Consider the following 17,067-nt stretch of genomic DNA (forward strand, 5'->3'; position numbering starts at 1 on the left):
TCGAAATAAAATATAAAATAGGGCCCAGAGGTAGAAAGTCCCTGGGTTCAATTCCCAGTACCACAATAAATAAATAAATAGTTAAGGTGGTGGATATGCTAATTGCCCTAATTTAATCATTATGCAATATACATGAATGAAACATCACATTATACCCCCAAAATATGAACAATTATTGTGTGCCAATCAAAAATTTAAAATTTTTTGAAAAGCAAATGAATACCCATGATAGCCTGAACATCCATGGTTCTCAAATAGATGGAAAGAGTCACTAGTTCCAAGACAAGCAGACAATGAACCCTTTCCCTAGGTCAGATGCTGTTTTCTCCTAGAGTTGCCTTGTGTCTGAGTGGTGCCTCTCCGTGGCCCCAGCCTGCCAGACAGCCTCTGCTGGTGAGCTCTGCCCTAGAACCCATGGTCCTGTGTGTTCCCAGACAGGGGCACTGGGCCCACACCGAGGCAATCAGCAGTACTAGTTGCTAATGGCACAATTTATCCGGCCAGGGCTATACTCTGTTTATGTAGCGTGGAGTCACAGGATATTCCCAGGAACCCTCAGCCCCTCTTCTAGCTGAACATAGCTCAGCCTCTTACTGGTCTGCTGGTCTGCCTAGGACTACCGGGGTGGCCAGCTGTCATTTCACTTGAGAAAAACAGATGACAAACAGCATCTCTAACTGCCTTCTCTTCACCCACCCACCTGGTGGTGGTGGTGAAGAATTAGCTCAAATTTCCTAAAATGCAGGGCTTAGTCTGTATCAGTGGTGACCACTGAAGTGGTGCAGTGCACACGCTACACAGCTATACATAATAGCTCTGCTAATGAGCAAAAACGGGAAAACAGGAAGGAAACTATTTAAGGGGCCCTTAATATGTTCCAGGTGTTTCTCATAAACTTACTGCCCAATTTTACCAGTGAGAAAACCGATTCAGAGAAGTTAAGCGATTACCAGGGCCACACAGTTGCAGTGGAGATGGGCTTCAAACCCTAGTAGACACTGCCAAGTGTGGGGGTGCACGCCTGTAATCCCTGTACTTGGGAGGCTGAAACAGAAGGATCACAAGTTTGAGGACAGCCTCAGCACGTAGTGAGGCTTTTGTCAACCTAGTGAGATGCTGTTTCAAAATAAAAATAAAATAGAGCTAGGGATATAACACAGAGGTTGAATGCCCTTGGGTTTAATCCCCAGTACCATTAAAAAAAAAAAAGTAAAAAGTAAACATTAAAATTAAATGGCATTTGAAATGTTCTCCCAAGTTGAACATTTCCTTTCCCTGGCAACTCTAAGAACTCACCAGTCTTTGAAAAGAGAAGACAATACTCCTGCCTTCGTCTATATCTCTTTCCTCATCTGTGACCCGTGTGCATCTGCCCGTTGTGTCCTTCTCCCTGCTCGTGGCCCTGCTCTCTCCCAAGCTACCTGCTGGCGCTGTGGTCCCCTGGGAACTCTCTCGGTCCTTTTCCTCTTCTTCCTCTTGGTAGCAGGTGACCCTACTGTCCATCTTCTTCCATGGCTCCCAATACACCAGACAACCATTCATTCGAGAACCTATTAGCATCCTTGCAGGGTCTGTGCCTGCGGGTACTGAGCCAGCATTACAGCAAGTGAGACAGGCTCCCTGCTCAAGAAGCTCAGAGTCCAGGTCCAGGGTAGATACTAATCTAAGACACACGCAAGTCATGGATTGAGAACCTGAGGGAGTACCAAAAAGGAAGAGTGCAGAGACTTTGAAAACAACACACGGAGCATCCCCTGGCCTGGAGCCGAGGTCTGCAGGAGGCTCAGAGAAGAGTCATTTAGATGGCGCAACAGCCCAGGCAGAGGCTGAGCACAGCCCATAAGGAGACAGGAACAGAAGCCCATGTGGCAGGCTGCGGAGTGAAGGGAGACAGGGCAGGAAATAAGACTAGAACCGTAGGCAGGTCAGGCCTCACCTTACAAAGCCATGTCTAGGATTTTGAACCTTATCTTAAGCAAAATGGCTGTGAGCTAGCTGCACAACTCTAAGAGGCCTTGTTTATGTTGTGGTCTGTGGTCAGTGTGCTGGAGTTGTGCAGTAGGCAGGCTGCCCAGTCACACCGGAGGCCCCGTGGCTTCCCTGGGTAGAATGGGTTGGGAAGGGCAAGAGGAGACAGGAGCCAACCACAGTACCAGGACCACACTGCCCCCCTTCACACTCTCCCTCCACCTTCCTAACAGTCCATCCTTCAAGGAACTTCCTAGGGTGTGACTTGCAGACGTGTGTGTGTGTGTGTTGTGCTGGAAATGAAACTCAGGCATTCTATCTCTAATCTACACCCCTAGCCCTTTTTAAAACTTTTTTTTTTGAAACACAGTCTTGCTGAGTTGCTGAGGGTCTTGCTAAATTGCTGCCGCTGATCTCCAACCCAAGATCCTCCTGTCTCAGCCTCCCAAGTACTGGGATTACAGGCATTTGCCACTTGCATAAAATTTAAGAAACACAAACACCAAGCAGTCAGGGGGAGAGGACAGGAGTCAGTCCAGAGAGCATAGGACTCCACCTAATAGAAGGTGATTTGGGGTGAGGCTCCTGCCTCATGCAGGGCTCAGCTACTGGCCAGGGTCCTAGGTGGAGGCTCAGAAGTATAGATGCAACAACACAGGAGTAGAAAGGGAAGCTGTGAGCTCCAGGCAGCTCAGCAGGTCTTTGGAAGCCTGTGCTCTCTCAGCAGGAGAGTTTGGCACGAGTCTGGGCCCAGCTGGGGCAGAGCAGGATTGGTGAGTAATCAGGATTGGACCTAGGAGGGAACCGGCCAAGGGGAGCCTCAGGAGGTTCTTCTGCCTCAGCCTCGGCTGCAGCCCAATCAGTGTTCATTTGTGCAGAGCCTGGGACCTCAGGGCACCTGGTGGTGGCAACCCCAGCTGCAGGAATCCCAAGGCCAAGATCTGTGAACCATGCCAGGCTGCAGAAGCCACAGGGCTCCCACTCTGCGTGCTCTAGAGGGATCCCTGCTTCTATGACCAGGGCATGGCCAGGGTCCCACCCTCCTCCCCAAGCCCTCTCTCCCCAGTGGCACAGCGCCATCTCTCCCGCCTTTGACTTCCAGATCCCCTACTATCCTGTCTTACCTCGTCTCACCTCCTGCACAGCTGTGCTTTTAAAAATTATTATTATTATTATTATTATCATTATTTTGGTGGTACTGGGGTTCCTGGAAACCCTTCTACTTCCGGGCTACACTCCCAGGCCCATTTTTATTTTTTTAATTTGGAAACAGGGTCTCTTAAACCAGAGAGGCTGGCTTCAAACCTGCGTGATCCTCCTGTCTTCACCTCCCAAATGCGGAGATTATAAGCGTGTGCCACCACACCTGGCTAAAAATCATTTTTTGTAAGCCGGGTGTAGTGGCGCACGCTTGTAATCCCAGCATTTGGGAGAAGGAGACAGAAGGATCGCAGTTCGCAGACAACCTCAGCTACTTAGTGAGGACCTCTGCAACTCAATGAGATCCTGTTTCAAAACAAAGAATAAAAAATAGGACAGGGTGTGTAGCTTGGAGGTAGAATGTCCCAAGGCTTCATCCTCAGTACCACAAAAAACTTTTTTGTTGTTGTGAGAAAATGTCATACAAACAGAAAGGTCCCCGAAGCATAAACATACAGGCAAGTGAAATGTTATCAGCAAAGCCACATGACCCCAGCTAGGTCAAGGACAGAAGCCATGCCAGCTCCCACCAGCCCTTGGGCTTTACCCTCTGAACTTCACCCTCCCCCGATGACAGTGAGCGTCTTCAGGGTTTTGACTTTTTTTGGTTTTGCTTTTCCTTATAATTTGATTACCTAAGTATGCATTCCTCAATAACAGACACGGTTCCTTTTTTAATTAATTTACACCCCCGCCCCCTATCACACTCATCTATGTGCAACACAGAAGAGCTGGGTCCATCCACACCTGGTAAAACCTTCACCTGGCACTCAAGGCCCTCTTCTCTGCCTGGCGAGCTCCCTGGGGGAATGGGGGGTGTCTATCATTGTTCCAGGAGGAAAAGAAGCTTGGAAACCCCTAATGGAACTCGCCTGGAAATGTTTTCCAACCCCGACCTCCCTTTAGGGCCTCAGAACCTTCTGCCTTGTTCTGTCTGAAGCAAGCTGCTTCCTGAGGCCTCCTGGCCAGGCCCCTTCTCTGTCAGTGGGTCCCACATTCCTCTCTGATGACAGGAGAAACATCCTGGGCCTGATTTCCCATCTCGCCCCCCTCCTGCTGCAACCCCAGCCATACTTTTGTGTGTGTGTGTGTGTGTGTGGTACTGGGGATTGAACCCAGGGGCATTCTACCTCTGAGTTACGCTCCCAGCCCTATTTTATTTTGATTTTGATAAAAGTCTCACTACTTGCTGAGTCTATCCTTGAACCTGTGATCCTCCCATCTCAGCCCCCCAAGTACTAGGATTACAAGTGTGTGCCACCATGCCCAGCTATATCGTGTGTGTGTGTGTGTGTGTGTGTGTGTGTGTGTGTGTGTCACTAGAGATTGAACTCAGGAGCAGTCTACCCCAAGCTACACCCTCAGCTTTTTTTGTGTTTTTTGTGGGTTTTTTTGAAACAGGGTCTTTCTAGGTTGCTGAGGCTGGCCTCGAACCTGCGATTCTCCTGTTTCAGCCTCCCAAGTACTGGGATTACAGGCATGTGCCACTATACCAAGTTAGACATCCCCATGTTTTCATGCACAGTTGGCACTGTAGCAAGTGCCAGAGTCAGATAGAAATGTAACAGGGACGGAAGTCTCAGGGGACAGAGCCATAGCTGGCACCTCTGGTTCAAAGATGCTGTTCCCAGGGAGAAGCCTGCGTGCTTTGGGGGCACTTTATCTTAGCGAGGGGTAAGACCCTGCACCCTAGTCCCTCTCCCTTGCTGCACCCTGCTCGAAGCACTGGCTGCACACTCTGCCCCTCCTTCCACTCCCACCTGCCCCTGCTCACCAGGAGCTCGCTGCTAGGCGCCCTGGGCAGATGGGCTGAGTAGCACACAGGCAGGGACAGTGAGTCCAACCTGGGGACATGTGGCCCCTCTGCGGCAGCTGGTGTTTTTGTTTTCTCCACAGACATCGTCAACTGTGACCTGAAGTCCACGCTGCGAGTGCTGTACAACCTCTTCACCAAGTACCGCAACGTGGAGTGACAGCCAGGCCCTGCCGCCCTGCCGCCCAGCCGCCGCTCTTGCTGTGGGCAGACCGGATAGTTCTCCGAGCCACCTTCCCTGCTTGGTCCCGTCTCCTGCTCTATGTGCTTCCACAAGCCCAGCGATAACCAGAGATAGTGGGAATTGAAATCAGGAGGAAATGACCATAACCCCTGGCTGATTTCTGCCTCCCAGGCCCCCAAGACTGGCCCAGTGGTGACCCGGGAAAGTGGTCCCCAGCCAGGTGCCCCATCCACATTTCCCTCTGAGTACTTTGAGAAATCAGCTTAGACCCTAGAGAGTCCCCAGAAAATGAAAACAAAGGGCATCATTGCCATTAATGGATATAAACAATAACAGGCACCATGCCAAGAGCTCAAGTTCATTAACCATCATGACTCTACTTAAGTAGATGTTACAGTCTCCTATTACAGATAGGGAAACAGAGGCTCGGTGATCGCCAGAAGCTGGCATTGGGTTTTCCTCTTTGAATAGCATATTCATTAAAATGAGACAATTACATCATGTTCTTTGCCCATCTAAAGTATGTATGTAGCTGGACATGATGGCTCACACCTATAATCCCAATACTTGGGAGACTGAGACACGAGGATTACAGGTCTGAGGCCAGCCTCAGCAAGTTAATGAGACCCTATTTAAAAAAAAAAAATAGGTCTGGAGGTATAGCTTAGAGTTAAAACACCTCTAGGTTCAATCCCCAGTACTTCCAAAAATACATTAAGTGTGTTTGTACGCTCACATGTGTACCCCCACACACCTACATCCTCAAAGAAGACAGGATGTGCTGAACTCACTTAGGGCAGGCTAGGTCAGGGCTCCATGATTCACACTGAAATTGGCAAATTGAATTTAACCCAATTAATAGTGCATGTGTGGCAGGAGTCATGCCCCTCAAATCCTTTGTACAAATGAAAATTACTCTTAATTCCTTCAGATTTATAATCACCCCATACTCTGGTTTCACGGTGACATTTGGGAAGGACTCTGTTTAGAATTAATGGAGTGGCACATTTTGCAGCCTTTTTGCTTGATTGCATGTAATGGAAATGCCCTATATTTTCCTGCAAAATAAGTACTCGATTCATTATCGTTAGGCACAATATACCCAGGCACTGCAGAGAGCTGGGCGCAGGCCCACAGGAGCATCGCTTGGGAAGTAGGGCTCTTCAACAGGGACCCTTGAACTTTAAAGAAAGGAACTCCTTTCTGCCTTCTAATTGATCATGTAGACCATTCTGGCTAAGTCTGCCCACATGTAATTACCAGCTAATTCAAGAGAGGAAAAATGTAAGTCATTTAGACCAGAGCCGAGCAGTTTCCTTGCGTGGGCGACTCGGAGCTTGTGGTTGCCTGTATCTCTGCTATGCGAACCTGACTGAATTGTGGAGCTCTGCGTGTACCAGGCTGCCGCCAGGTTCTGTAGGAAAAGAAAAGAAGCAGGGGAGGAGGGCAGGACCTAGGGGAACAAGGAGCAGGGGGTGATGCCCTCCGAGACAGAAGTGCGGTTTAATGGTTCCTAACACTTGTGCCTTTAATTGGACCAAGGCCTTGGGATAAATCGTCACTTGTGCTGATATTATATCATTATAGAATTTTCGAAAATAAAACAGACACCAGCCTGTGTTGCTGCCTCCCAAAGTGACCACCCCGTTCCTTTACTGCAGACCACTGCGTGGCCCATCTCTGGCTTAGGGAATTCACTGTGATCTGTTTCCACACCACCCAAAGTCAGGCCTCCTCGTGGTCCAAGACATTCCTTTAGTTCCCTCGTCATTTTGTACCCAACTGTCTCTCTGTAGGAACTCGGGACCCGGAGGTCCAGATGCCCTGCATATTTTTCTTTGGCTATTTTGCTCTGAAAAAAAGAACTGTTACTCAGTATAATTAGCATTTAAAATATAAAGGCAGTGCGCTGTCATGTCCATTTATGTACGAGAATACAATTCCTTTTCACTTAATTAGCGAAATGTCTTGTTTTTTATTAGGGAAACATGAGTAGTGTAGTGTTTCAGTTGTTCTCTCTTAAATTCCTGGTCTCAAATTAAGATCAATAATTGCTTTGTCTCCTCAAGCAATACTGAAGCGGGGTGAGTCAAGGGGAACGCATCATTTAAACATGCTTTGCTATATAAATTCTGTCTCTTCTTTGGTCATTTTTATCCTTATGGTCAAACTGCAAATGTACGAATGCCCTTATTAAGAACACTTCTTTTTTTATTTTTGCTTTTTATTTCTGCGTATAACTGTATCGCTACATTGTAGTCTCACATCATAATGTAGGTCAGAATGATGGGGTGTCCATTCACAGCACTTGGTGAACTTCCCAGGCCCCACCCACGCCCTCCCCTCCCCGGGCATGATGTTGAGATTGGCACTGGCATTCTCACATACATATACATCTATGGAAGCGCCTCCTTTGAGCCTCCTTTTTGTCTTTTACACATACACGGTATGAAAATACATCAGGACACTAGGAAAATTTTTAAATAACAAGTGTAACATCACAAAATTGTGTTTCAGGACAGTTCTCTGCTTTGGGCCAGAACCCGGCTTGGGTCTGGCTTTACAACCCTCATTTAAATGTTTCCTTTGGATTCTTGAATCATGAGCCTAAGGCACTTCTGTGGTTTTAAAGGTGAAAAGAGGCACCAGCTGGGCATGGTGGCGCACGTTTGTGATCCCAATACTTGGGAGGCCAAGACAGGAGGATCGCAGGTTCGTGGACAGCCTCAGCAAGTAGTAAAACGTTCATCAACCTAGTGAGACCCTGTTTAAAATAAAATAGGGATGGGAGTGTAATTGGAGGTAGAATGCCCCTGGGCTCATTCCCAGTACCACACGTACAAAAAAAAAAAAAAAAGAAAAAGAAAACAAACAAACCAAACTTAACCATTGTCTCTTAAAAAGAAAAAGAGAGAGACTGAGGTAAGAATCAGTTCTGAGGCTGCGTGTGCAGCTCAGTGGTGGAGAACTTGGCTAGCATGTGCAAGGCCCTGGGTTCCATCCTTAGTAGAGGAGGAAGAAATTTGAGTCTCTGTAAGCCAAGTAAGTTTTTCTCTCCTCTTTTCTAAATTTAAATTATTTGTTATTTTAATAGCTAAGACACAAAATTCAAAAAGCATGAGTATTTGATTAAAAACCCCAGTCTCCATTTCTCTTCTTTTCAGGTAGCTATGAGCCTCCATGGAGGCAGCTGTTTTAATCCATGCCTTATGCACACTTCCAGAGAGACTCCGTGTACACAGATGAATCCTGCATGTACATAAAGTCTTTGAGATTTAAAATATATATATATGCCGGGCGTTGTGGCACACACTTGTAATCTCAGCATTCAGGAGGCTGAGACTAGAGGATCGTGGTTTGCAGCCTCAGCTACTTAGCGAGGCCCTTTGCAACTCAGTGACACCCTGTTTCAAAAAATAAAAATACCAGAAAATAGGCCTGGAGGTGTAGCTCGGAGGTACAATGCTGCTGAGTCCATCCTCAGTACCACAAAAAAATAAATAAAATATATATAAGCCGGGCGTGGTGGCGCACGCTTGTAATCCCCGCGCTTGGGAGGCAGAGACAGGAGGATCACGCAGGTTCGAAGCCAGCCACACGTGCTGGCTTAGGAGACCCTGTTTCCAAATAAAAATGTAAAAATGGGTCTGGGAGTATAGCCCGGAGGTAGAAGGGCTTCCAGGAACCCCAGTACCATATATATATATATATTTTTTTTTTTTCATTATGCCTACTGTCTTATACATTGCTTCCCTCCCCCTTCGTGTTATATCTTGGGAATTATTTTACAGTGGGTTTTAAAAGAAATCCTCTCCCATCTTGAAATGAGAATTCTAGCACTTTGTAAACCCAAATGCACCTTTTAGTCTGCTTGAGCTAGGGAAGCAGGAACTGTTTCCATAGTGAGGTACAAGGCACAGGATAGCATCCTCATCCTCATGTACCAGAGGCAACTTCATGTGCCTTGAACTGAATACTGCTGTTACTATTTTTAAATCTTCTTTGGTTACACTATGGCAAGTTGTGTGCAGTTTTTCTTACTGTTCTTGCAGAGGCTCAAACCTAGGGCCTTGAGCTTGCTAAACATACATCGAACCACTGAGCTACCTACCCCACCCAGTTATGTGCAATTTGATTAGGTTTCGTTTCTGCATATTTGTAATCAAGTAAGAAAGCAATAGAGGGGTTCCTGAGTGCCCTGCAGTGTTGTGCTATGGGGCCCAGCCACCAGCTGTGCTTGTCTGCTGCAGTCAAAGGCTCTGATTTCACATGTTCAGGTAGAGTCGACATTTCCAAAGTCTGGGAGAAGGTTTCTTTATCAGCACTCTTCACCAGTGTGGCCCTGAGTTGGTTGCAATTTTCAGCTGCTTCCATCAGTGCTTTTTAATTATGAATTACTGTGGGCTTAGCTTTATCATTATCAGTTTATTTTGTTGTGGGTTGCTTGGTTAACCCTACAGGGTATATTGAAGCTTATTTGCATCAACAGTATTGTAGGGCTATAATTTTCCAATAAGTAGGCTCTACAACATGTATACATTGTGGTTCCAATGAGTCATCCTACTCCAGTGCTAGAGCAAACGTATACATAATCCACTCCCCCCACCCCAAATTAGCACTAATTTATTTTTCCACTGGAAAATGAGACTAGATGGAGTTAGTAGGTCAAACAGCTTTGCGTTGCCTAAGTGGAGTCAAATGAGAAATCATTTGAGATTCATTGCCTTTAATACAGCTCACTAATGGAATCCTACCTATATAGAACATCCTAGTTCTTTTTTTCTTTTTTTCTTTTTTTCTTTTTTTTTTTTTTTTTTTTTTTTTTGGTGGTGGTACTGGGGTTCCTGGAAACCCTTCTACCTCCGGGCTACACTACCAGACCTATTTTTTATACTTTTTATTTGGAAACAGGGTCTCCTAAGCTAGTGCGTGCGGCTGGCTTCGAACCTGCGCGATCCTCCCGTCTCTGCCTCCCAAGTGCGGGGATTACAAGCGTGCGCCACTACGCCTGGCTAGTACATCCTAGTTTTCTGCAAGAGGCATATGGCTTAAAAAATTCACTAAATTCAGTATTACATGTCATTTCCCCTATAAAATACTTAGGCCTATTGGAAACTCTAAGAGAATTGCAGCAGGTTTGAGAACAAGAGAACTACATCAAGATGCAGACCTGGGTAGTAGGTTGACTTACTCACCCTAAGAGTCCTGCCTCCACACACCAGCTTCCCAAATACCTGCAGATTCAGGTCTCAATGAAAGATAAGTCTGACTTGCTCACAGTTGTAACTGCAATGGTTATATCCACAGAGACCAAGTTTCTACTACTTTCGACTTTCTTATCCCAAACATAAGCCCAGGCTAGTTCCAAAACTGGCTTTCCTGCAGCGGTGGTGGCAAAGGTTCTTATGACAGCAGGGCCACTGGAAGGGTGCTCAGTGCAGGGTGGGCCACCCACAAACCAAGCCTACCCATGTTGAGAATATCCTGCTTCCTGGGTAGGGAGCTGCCAGTAAAGCATCTCTTGAAGCATATTCTGTAGGCTGTTAACAGATATTAGGTGAAAATGTCACATTCAAGAAGTTTAGGGACATCATCTAAAGAAATTAAATTAGCTTCAGCTTTTTTTTTTTAATTGGAGCCCATCTCAGAGTCTCCCACAAGAATGAATATTAGTGCTCCGATGGGGAAGCCAGAGAAGACGAGGTTAAAACTTGTTTGCCCATAGTCCGTTTCCCTTTTGAGAAATTTCTAGGATGTGTGCTTTGTGGAACTCATTTGTTCATTTAACCAGTTAGCCATATGTTCCACAAGTATGTGTTGAATGAGAGCTCGTAGTCTAAAGAGGCACATGAAAAAAAATGCATCAGTGTTAGTTACGAGCTGTGATAAGCACTAAGGAGAAGTACTATCTTCCCTCCACAGTGCCACATTCACAGATTCAACCAAAGATGAATCGAAAACATTTTCTAAACTATCTGTACTGAACATGTCCAGACCTTTTTCTTTTTTTGTCATCTAAATAATGCAGTATAACAACTACTCACATAGCATCTACATTGTATTGGGCATTATAAGTAAACTAGGGGTGATTGAAATTATAGAGGAGGATGTAGATAAGTTATATGTAAATACCACTCCATTTTATATATGGGACTTGAGCATCTGTAGATTTTTATATCTGCGGGTGGTCCTGGAACCAATCCCCCATGGATGCACAGTTTTTTATTACCATCTGTACATCATGTGAGCATGATGGTACACACCTGTAATCTCAGCACTTGGGATGCTGAGTCAGGAGGATTGAAGTGTCAAGGTCAGCCTTAGCAACACAGCAAGTCTCTTGACAAACTAGTAAGACCCTCTATCAGAATAAAGAAAGGAAAAAGAAAGGGCTGGGGGTATAGCTCAGAGGGAGAATGCCCCTAGCTTCAGTTCTCAGTATCAAAAAGAAAAAAAAATACAAATATACTCTTGTCCTTCATGAACACAGATATAAAATCCTTCAAAAACAATTAGCTGCCAGGTGTGGTGGTACACTCTTGTAATCCGAGCATTTGGGAGGCTGAGACAGGAGAATCTGGATCCCTGGACAGCTTACTTAGGCCCTTTGCAACTAAGTGAGACCCTGTTTCAAAATAAAGAATAAAAAAAAGGGCCAGAGCCAGGTGTGGTGTGCACGCTTGTAATCCCCACGCTTGGGAGGCAGAGACAGGAGGATCGCGCAGGTTCGAAGCCAGTCACACTGGCTTAAGAGACCCTGTTTCCACATAAAAAAGTAAAAAATAGGTCTGGGAGTATAGCCCATGGGAGTGTATCCCAGAGGTATAAGGGCTTCCAGGAACCCCAGTACCACCAAAAAAAAAAAAAAATAGGGCCAGAGTTGTAGTTCAGAGGTAGAATGTCCCTGGGTTCCATCCCCAGTACCCCCCCCCAAAAAAAATTAGCCAATTTTATCCAGAAATATTTTGAAAAATCTGAAGGTATTCAAGTTCCTTATATAAAACGGCATAATATATGCATGTAGCCCATACAATCCTCCCTATACTTTAATAATTATAATACATAATACAAGGTAGATGTAATGTGAATTGTTGTTATATTGTATGGTTTAGGAAATGATGACAAGAAAAAGATCTATCTGTTCCGTACAGATGTAATTATTTTTATGAATATTTTCAATCTGTGGTTGGTTGAATCTGCAGGACCCAACAATATAGAGGGCCAATTACATAAACCTCCTAGATATAATTGCATTTCCCACATTCATACTATTCTTTATGAATTTTTATTGTGATATTGCCTACAAAAAGGGGTCACTTACTCTTCACATTGTCTTGTGAGACACCTTTCATAGATAAGTTTATTATTTTCCCTGGGAGGTTTCTTGTTTGTGGTTGTGTGTGTGTGTGTGTGTGTGTGTGTGTGTGTGTGGCAAAATGTGGACATTTTGCCTCTTGAGTTATACCCTTAGCCCCCCCCCTTTTTTTCACTTTGACACTGGGTCTCACTAAGTTGCTGAGGCTGGCTGCAAACCTGCAATCCTCCCGTCTCAGCCTCCCAAGTACTGGGATTAAAAGCGTGCGCCCCCATGCCAAGTTTCCCTGGGAGTTTTGAAATGCCAGAAATATGCAGAAAGCAGAAATCCCCACTTAAGAGCCTCCATTGGGTGCTTACTCTAGAAGGCTGCTTTTCCTCGGTGGCCCCCATCACCTAAACAGCCTATATTCTTTTCTCGACTCCCCTGAACTTTCTGCACACACATGGGCACTGGTTTTGATACTGGCATTTGAAACAGCACTTAGGAAACTCTGAAAAGAAGCAATGATTAAGATAAATGAGGTCTTATCAATGAAAGGGACTTTTCATTTCTTTTTATCGATTTTCATGTTTTCACATCTTCAGATGTGATTGGTTAGCCCAGGGCAGCATTCCAAGACACACAAACGTCATTAAGGCGAGCATTTGAATGAGTGTGATGTTTTATTGAGGTGGACAGGACAATAGATAAATGTTTAATCTGTTGCACATTTGCTCAATATGGGAGCCAGGGTTGGAGCTGCACAACTCTCCGGCTGTTCTGTGACTTCCTGGAAACCTTGACAATGCTCTTGCCTGCCATGGGCCTGCAGAAACACTGTGCCTGCCCTTGGCAAATATTTGCCAGTGTTTCTGAAAGCAGCTCCTGGAGGCCTTTCCTTGCTCAGGCTACAGAGCTTACTGCATCTTCCCATATCTGTTATGACATTGGGGAATCTAAGCTCATTGAACTGGGGACATTTAGAGTATGATAGTGAACAATGACATGGTGACCAGTAGTCGTGCACTAAGCCAGATTGCCGGAGGCTCTCTGACTCTCTTCACCTCTTCTCTGCTCTAATCTCTCTGAACCATGCAGTGCACTTGGTGGGTAGTTGTATTCTCTGTGCCTCTCCTGAGCCTATACTCTGCATTGTGGGTTAGCCCAGCTAATTCTCTTATCTACTCTCCTGCACTGGAATTGCCCGGTGTTCAGACCTTTGACCAAGACTGTGATCGTTTGTGAGAAATGAAGCTCCTCACCAATGGCTGTAATCAGGGGGTCTGCCAGGTAGCTTTATACAACTCAACCATCCATGTGTCTTCACTTGCAGATTAAAGGGCTTTCTCACCTGCACCATTTCTATGTGATGTGTCAACAGAACGTGCCCTCCTGTTCTCTTCATGACGATCCCAATCCCCACTCAAAGTGTTCTTGTGGCAGCATGGGCCTGCCCAGCCCTGATGAAGTGGAACTCCAGATGCCATGGGGTGAGAAGCATTCCAGTCTACGCCCTGGACTAGCCACAATCAGAACGCCCATGAGCAAGTCATGCAGTCAAGTCGGGGAATATTTGTGGAATGCCTGTTCTGTGTTCAGCCCCTTTCTGTGCACAAAATAGTATCAGAAAATGCAGGGTCCCTTCCAAATGACTCTTGCATTCTACTGGCAATGACAGATGCAGTTCACTTGAAACAGTTCATGATAACATAACACCACATATCTCTAAGGGTGCCAGTGAGATTCTCTCAAAAAATATACCAGTCCCAGCTGCCATGTTAATCTTTGGGAACCTCTCCCTCTGGGACCAGAAATGTCATGCCCCATATCTATTTGCCGCTACAAAAATCATGCAACTCACCCTAAAGCCAAGGAAGATTTTGGGTCAATTTTCTAGTCTCCTTCCTGGGAACTCATTGGCTTTATGCCACAGATTCAAAATAGCCACCAACGACCCAAAGTCCAGCCTGGGCTCAGCTGCTGGCTATTTTAACTTTGTCGTCACACTCAGAACTTCCTGGCCTCTGAACTCAATCCCTGGTCACCCCTACTTGTAAGTGTTCCTACTTTTGTTCCCCAGCCTGGCATCACTGCAGAATATCCCAGCATGGACATGCACCAGATGACTATGTTGTCCTTCAATTGCCCTGGGGTGCTCCCTGGCTCTTGAGAGTCCTCTGTCATTCTCACGGAGTGCTGTCATCTCTCTAAACACCCATGCTCTTCCTCTTTCTCATGCCCATCCTCCCACTTTCTCCTCCTATGCCTTCATGTCTTCCTGTACCAAGAAAGTCAACACTGTGTGCCCCATGTTCTTTCCACAGCATCTCAGCACCTCTTTTCACTACCTCTCTTTACTACCTGCCCCACCTCCAAGGCTACCCTTTCCTCCACCTGCCTGGTCCAGGATGGGGAACTGCTGCCCTTCTCCAACTACAAACCAAGTTTCCCTCCTCCTCAAGCCTTCTGGCTTTCCCTCCAAACACCTGCAGATACCCAGCTCTCAACATATTCCACATTATGGCAGTCCACTTTCTTAAGACACTCTTCTGGAAGTATACAAATCCATGCTGCTCCCCATGCCTTCCCTCCTCCTTCCTTCTATGGACCCCTAAAGTCTACCTCTAGCTCTCCAGAAGCTAAAATTGCTTTCTGAAGGGTCAGCTCTAAATCCATGGGGCTAAGCCAGGCGTGGTGGCTCACGCTTGTAATCCCAGCATTCGAGAGGCTGAGACCAGAGGATTGTGGTTCACGGACAGCCTCAGCTATTTAGTGAGGCCCTCTGCAACTCAGTGAGACCCTGTCTCAAAATAAAGAATAAAAAATAGGGCAGGGGGTTTAGCTCAGAGGTCGAATGCCCCTGGGTTCCATCCCCAGACCCGCCAAAAAAAATAAAAATAAAAGTAAAAATCCACAGGGCTGGTCCTAGGCTGGGGTGGAGGTGACAGGAAGATTCCCCACAAGGAGTAAACAAAACTGGAGAGAGGGGAGATGGCACCTGCCTTGCTGGGTGACCATCTTCTTCCTCCAGGAAGTTGGCTGCTGTGGTTTCAGAGACACTAAGTACATTCAGCTGCTTCTCTCGTGCTCTGTTTGAACCTTGGTAGGATCTTTTCCACTCCCAGCTGTCTCCGGGCTCTCTCCTTATCTCTCTCCTGGCTCCCACTAGAGTCTACACTCCCCCAGACTACTTTGTTTTCTTTTTTGGCAGTATTGGGAATGGAAGCCAGGGGTATTGTACCTCCGAGCTATACCCCTACCCCTATTTTTTAGTCTTTTTTTTTTAATTTTTGAAACAGGTCTGAGTTGAAAAGAGCCTCGCTAAGTGGCTGAGGCTGTCTGCGAACCACGATCCTCCGGTATCAGCCTCCTGAATGCTGGGATTACAAGCATGCGCTGCCACGCCCGGCTCCCCTAAATTATTTCAGCATTTCAAACTTCCTACATTTTTTTTATAGTACTGGGGATTGAACTTTTTTTTTATAGTACTGGGGATATAACTCTGAGCTATACCCCCAACCCTATTCTATTTTTATTTTAAAACAGAGTCTCACTAAGTTCTGGAAGGCCTAAGTTGCTGAGGCTGGACATGAACCTGCAATCCTCCTGCCTCAGTCTCCCAAGTGCTGGGGTTATAGGCATGTACCACCGCACCGGGCTATAACATTTTCTAAATGGGCTAACCCATTTAGAAAGTTCTGAACTGAACTTTGGTTCTCCCATCCCTGCTCCCTCTCTAGATATCCCTTCTTTCTTCCAAAGATGCCATCTCCTTCCTGACCCCCAAGGAGGTTCTGAATTTTCCGTTCTCTCCAACACACCCAGAATTCGACCGGCTGCTTCCACGCGAGGCACCGTTTTGCACTGAGGCGCTGCTCTTTGGACTGCCCAGGGTTCCCCTCATTCCTGGAGGTTGTGGTGGCCTCTTAACTAGCTTCTCTTTGGTTACTCCATCCTGCCCATGCTCTCTGTCCAAACTCCTTGAAGGCCATCTCACAGCCCTGGACACAATCTCCTTTAGTCCTTTTGACAACCCTAGGAGGTTGGGACTATTATCCCCACTTAACAGTCCAACAAATGACGGCACAGAGAGGCTTAGTGACTTGATCCCAGCCACATGCCTCCTAAGTGAGAGCGTTGCGCTCTGAGCCCTGGCACCATGGCTTCTGCGTTCAGGTTCTAACCACTTGAACACATGCAACTTCCTCTCAACCTTTATGGCTTCCCCTGTCCTCAGAAGAGCACCCTTTGGCCTGTTTGTAGCCTCCAGGGGCCAGGTCCAGCCTGCCTGACTAGTCGCTGACTGAACTTTTCCCATCCAGACAGACCTGTTTGCTGGAGACCCTTCATTTCCTGTCAGCAGCTGCTCTCCTCTGCCTTATTTTCAAATGGAATTCCTGAAACAACCAGGCTCTGAACTGATAAGGTCGTCACTGATTCATTTATTCATTTGTTCAATAAATATTTACATATTTCCTATGATGCACTAGGCACAGGAGAACACAGCCAACAAGACAGACGTGTTTGGGCCCGTGTGCATAGCGCTGGTGACTTCAGACCCTGCAGAGAATTAGCTGCATCCCCTCCCAAGTGTCTGCTCAGTCC

General features: G+C 46.3%; 1 protein-coding gene across 1 annotated transcript in view; it reads left to right on the forward strand.

Annotated features, from left to right (window-relative positions):
- PARVA (parvin alpha) overlaps positions 1-5,141 on the forward strand; it is a gene marked incomplete at its 3' end in the record, with an annotated part of 169,563 nt that extends 164,422 nt beyond the window's left edge. Inside the window, exon 13 of the mRNA XM_080705250.1 lies at positions 5,065-5,141. Coding sequence (XP_080561376.1) covers positions 5,065-5,141 — 77 coding nt within the window. The remainder of the gene's footprint in view (positions 1-5,064) is intronic.
- Positions 5,142-17,067: the final 11,926 nt, after the last annotated feature.

This window comes from Muscardinus avellanarius (assembly GCF_963383645.1).
Source record: "Muscardinus avellanarius genome assembly, chromosome: 1".
Taxonomy (NCBI): Eukaryota; Metazoa; Chordata; class Mammalia; order Rodentia; family Gliridae; genus Muscardinus; species Muscardinus avellanarius.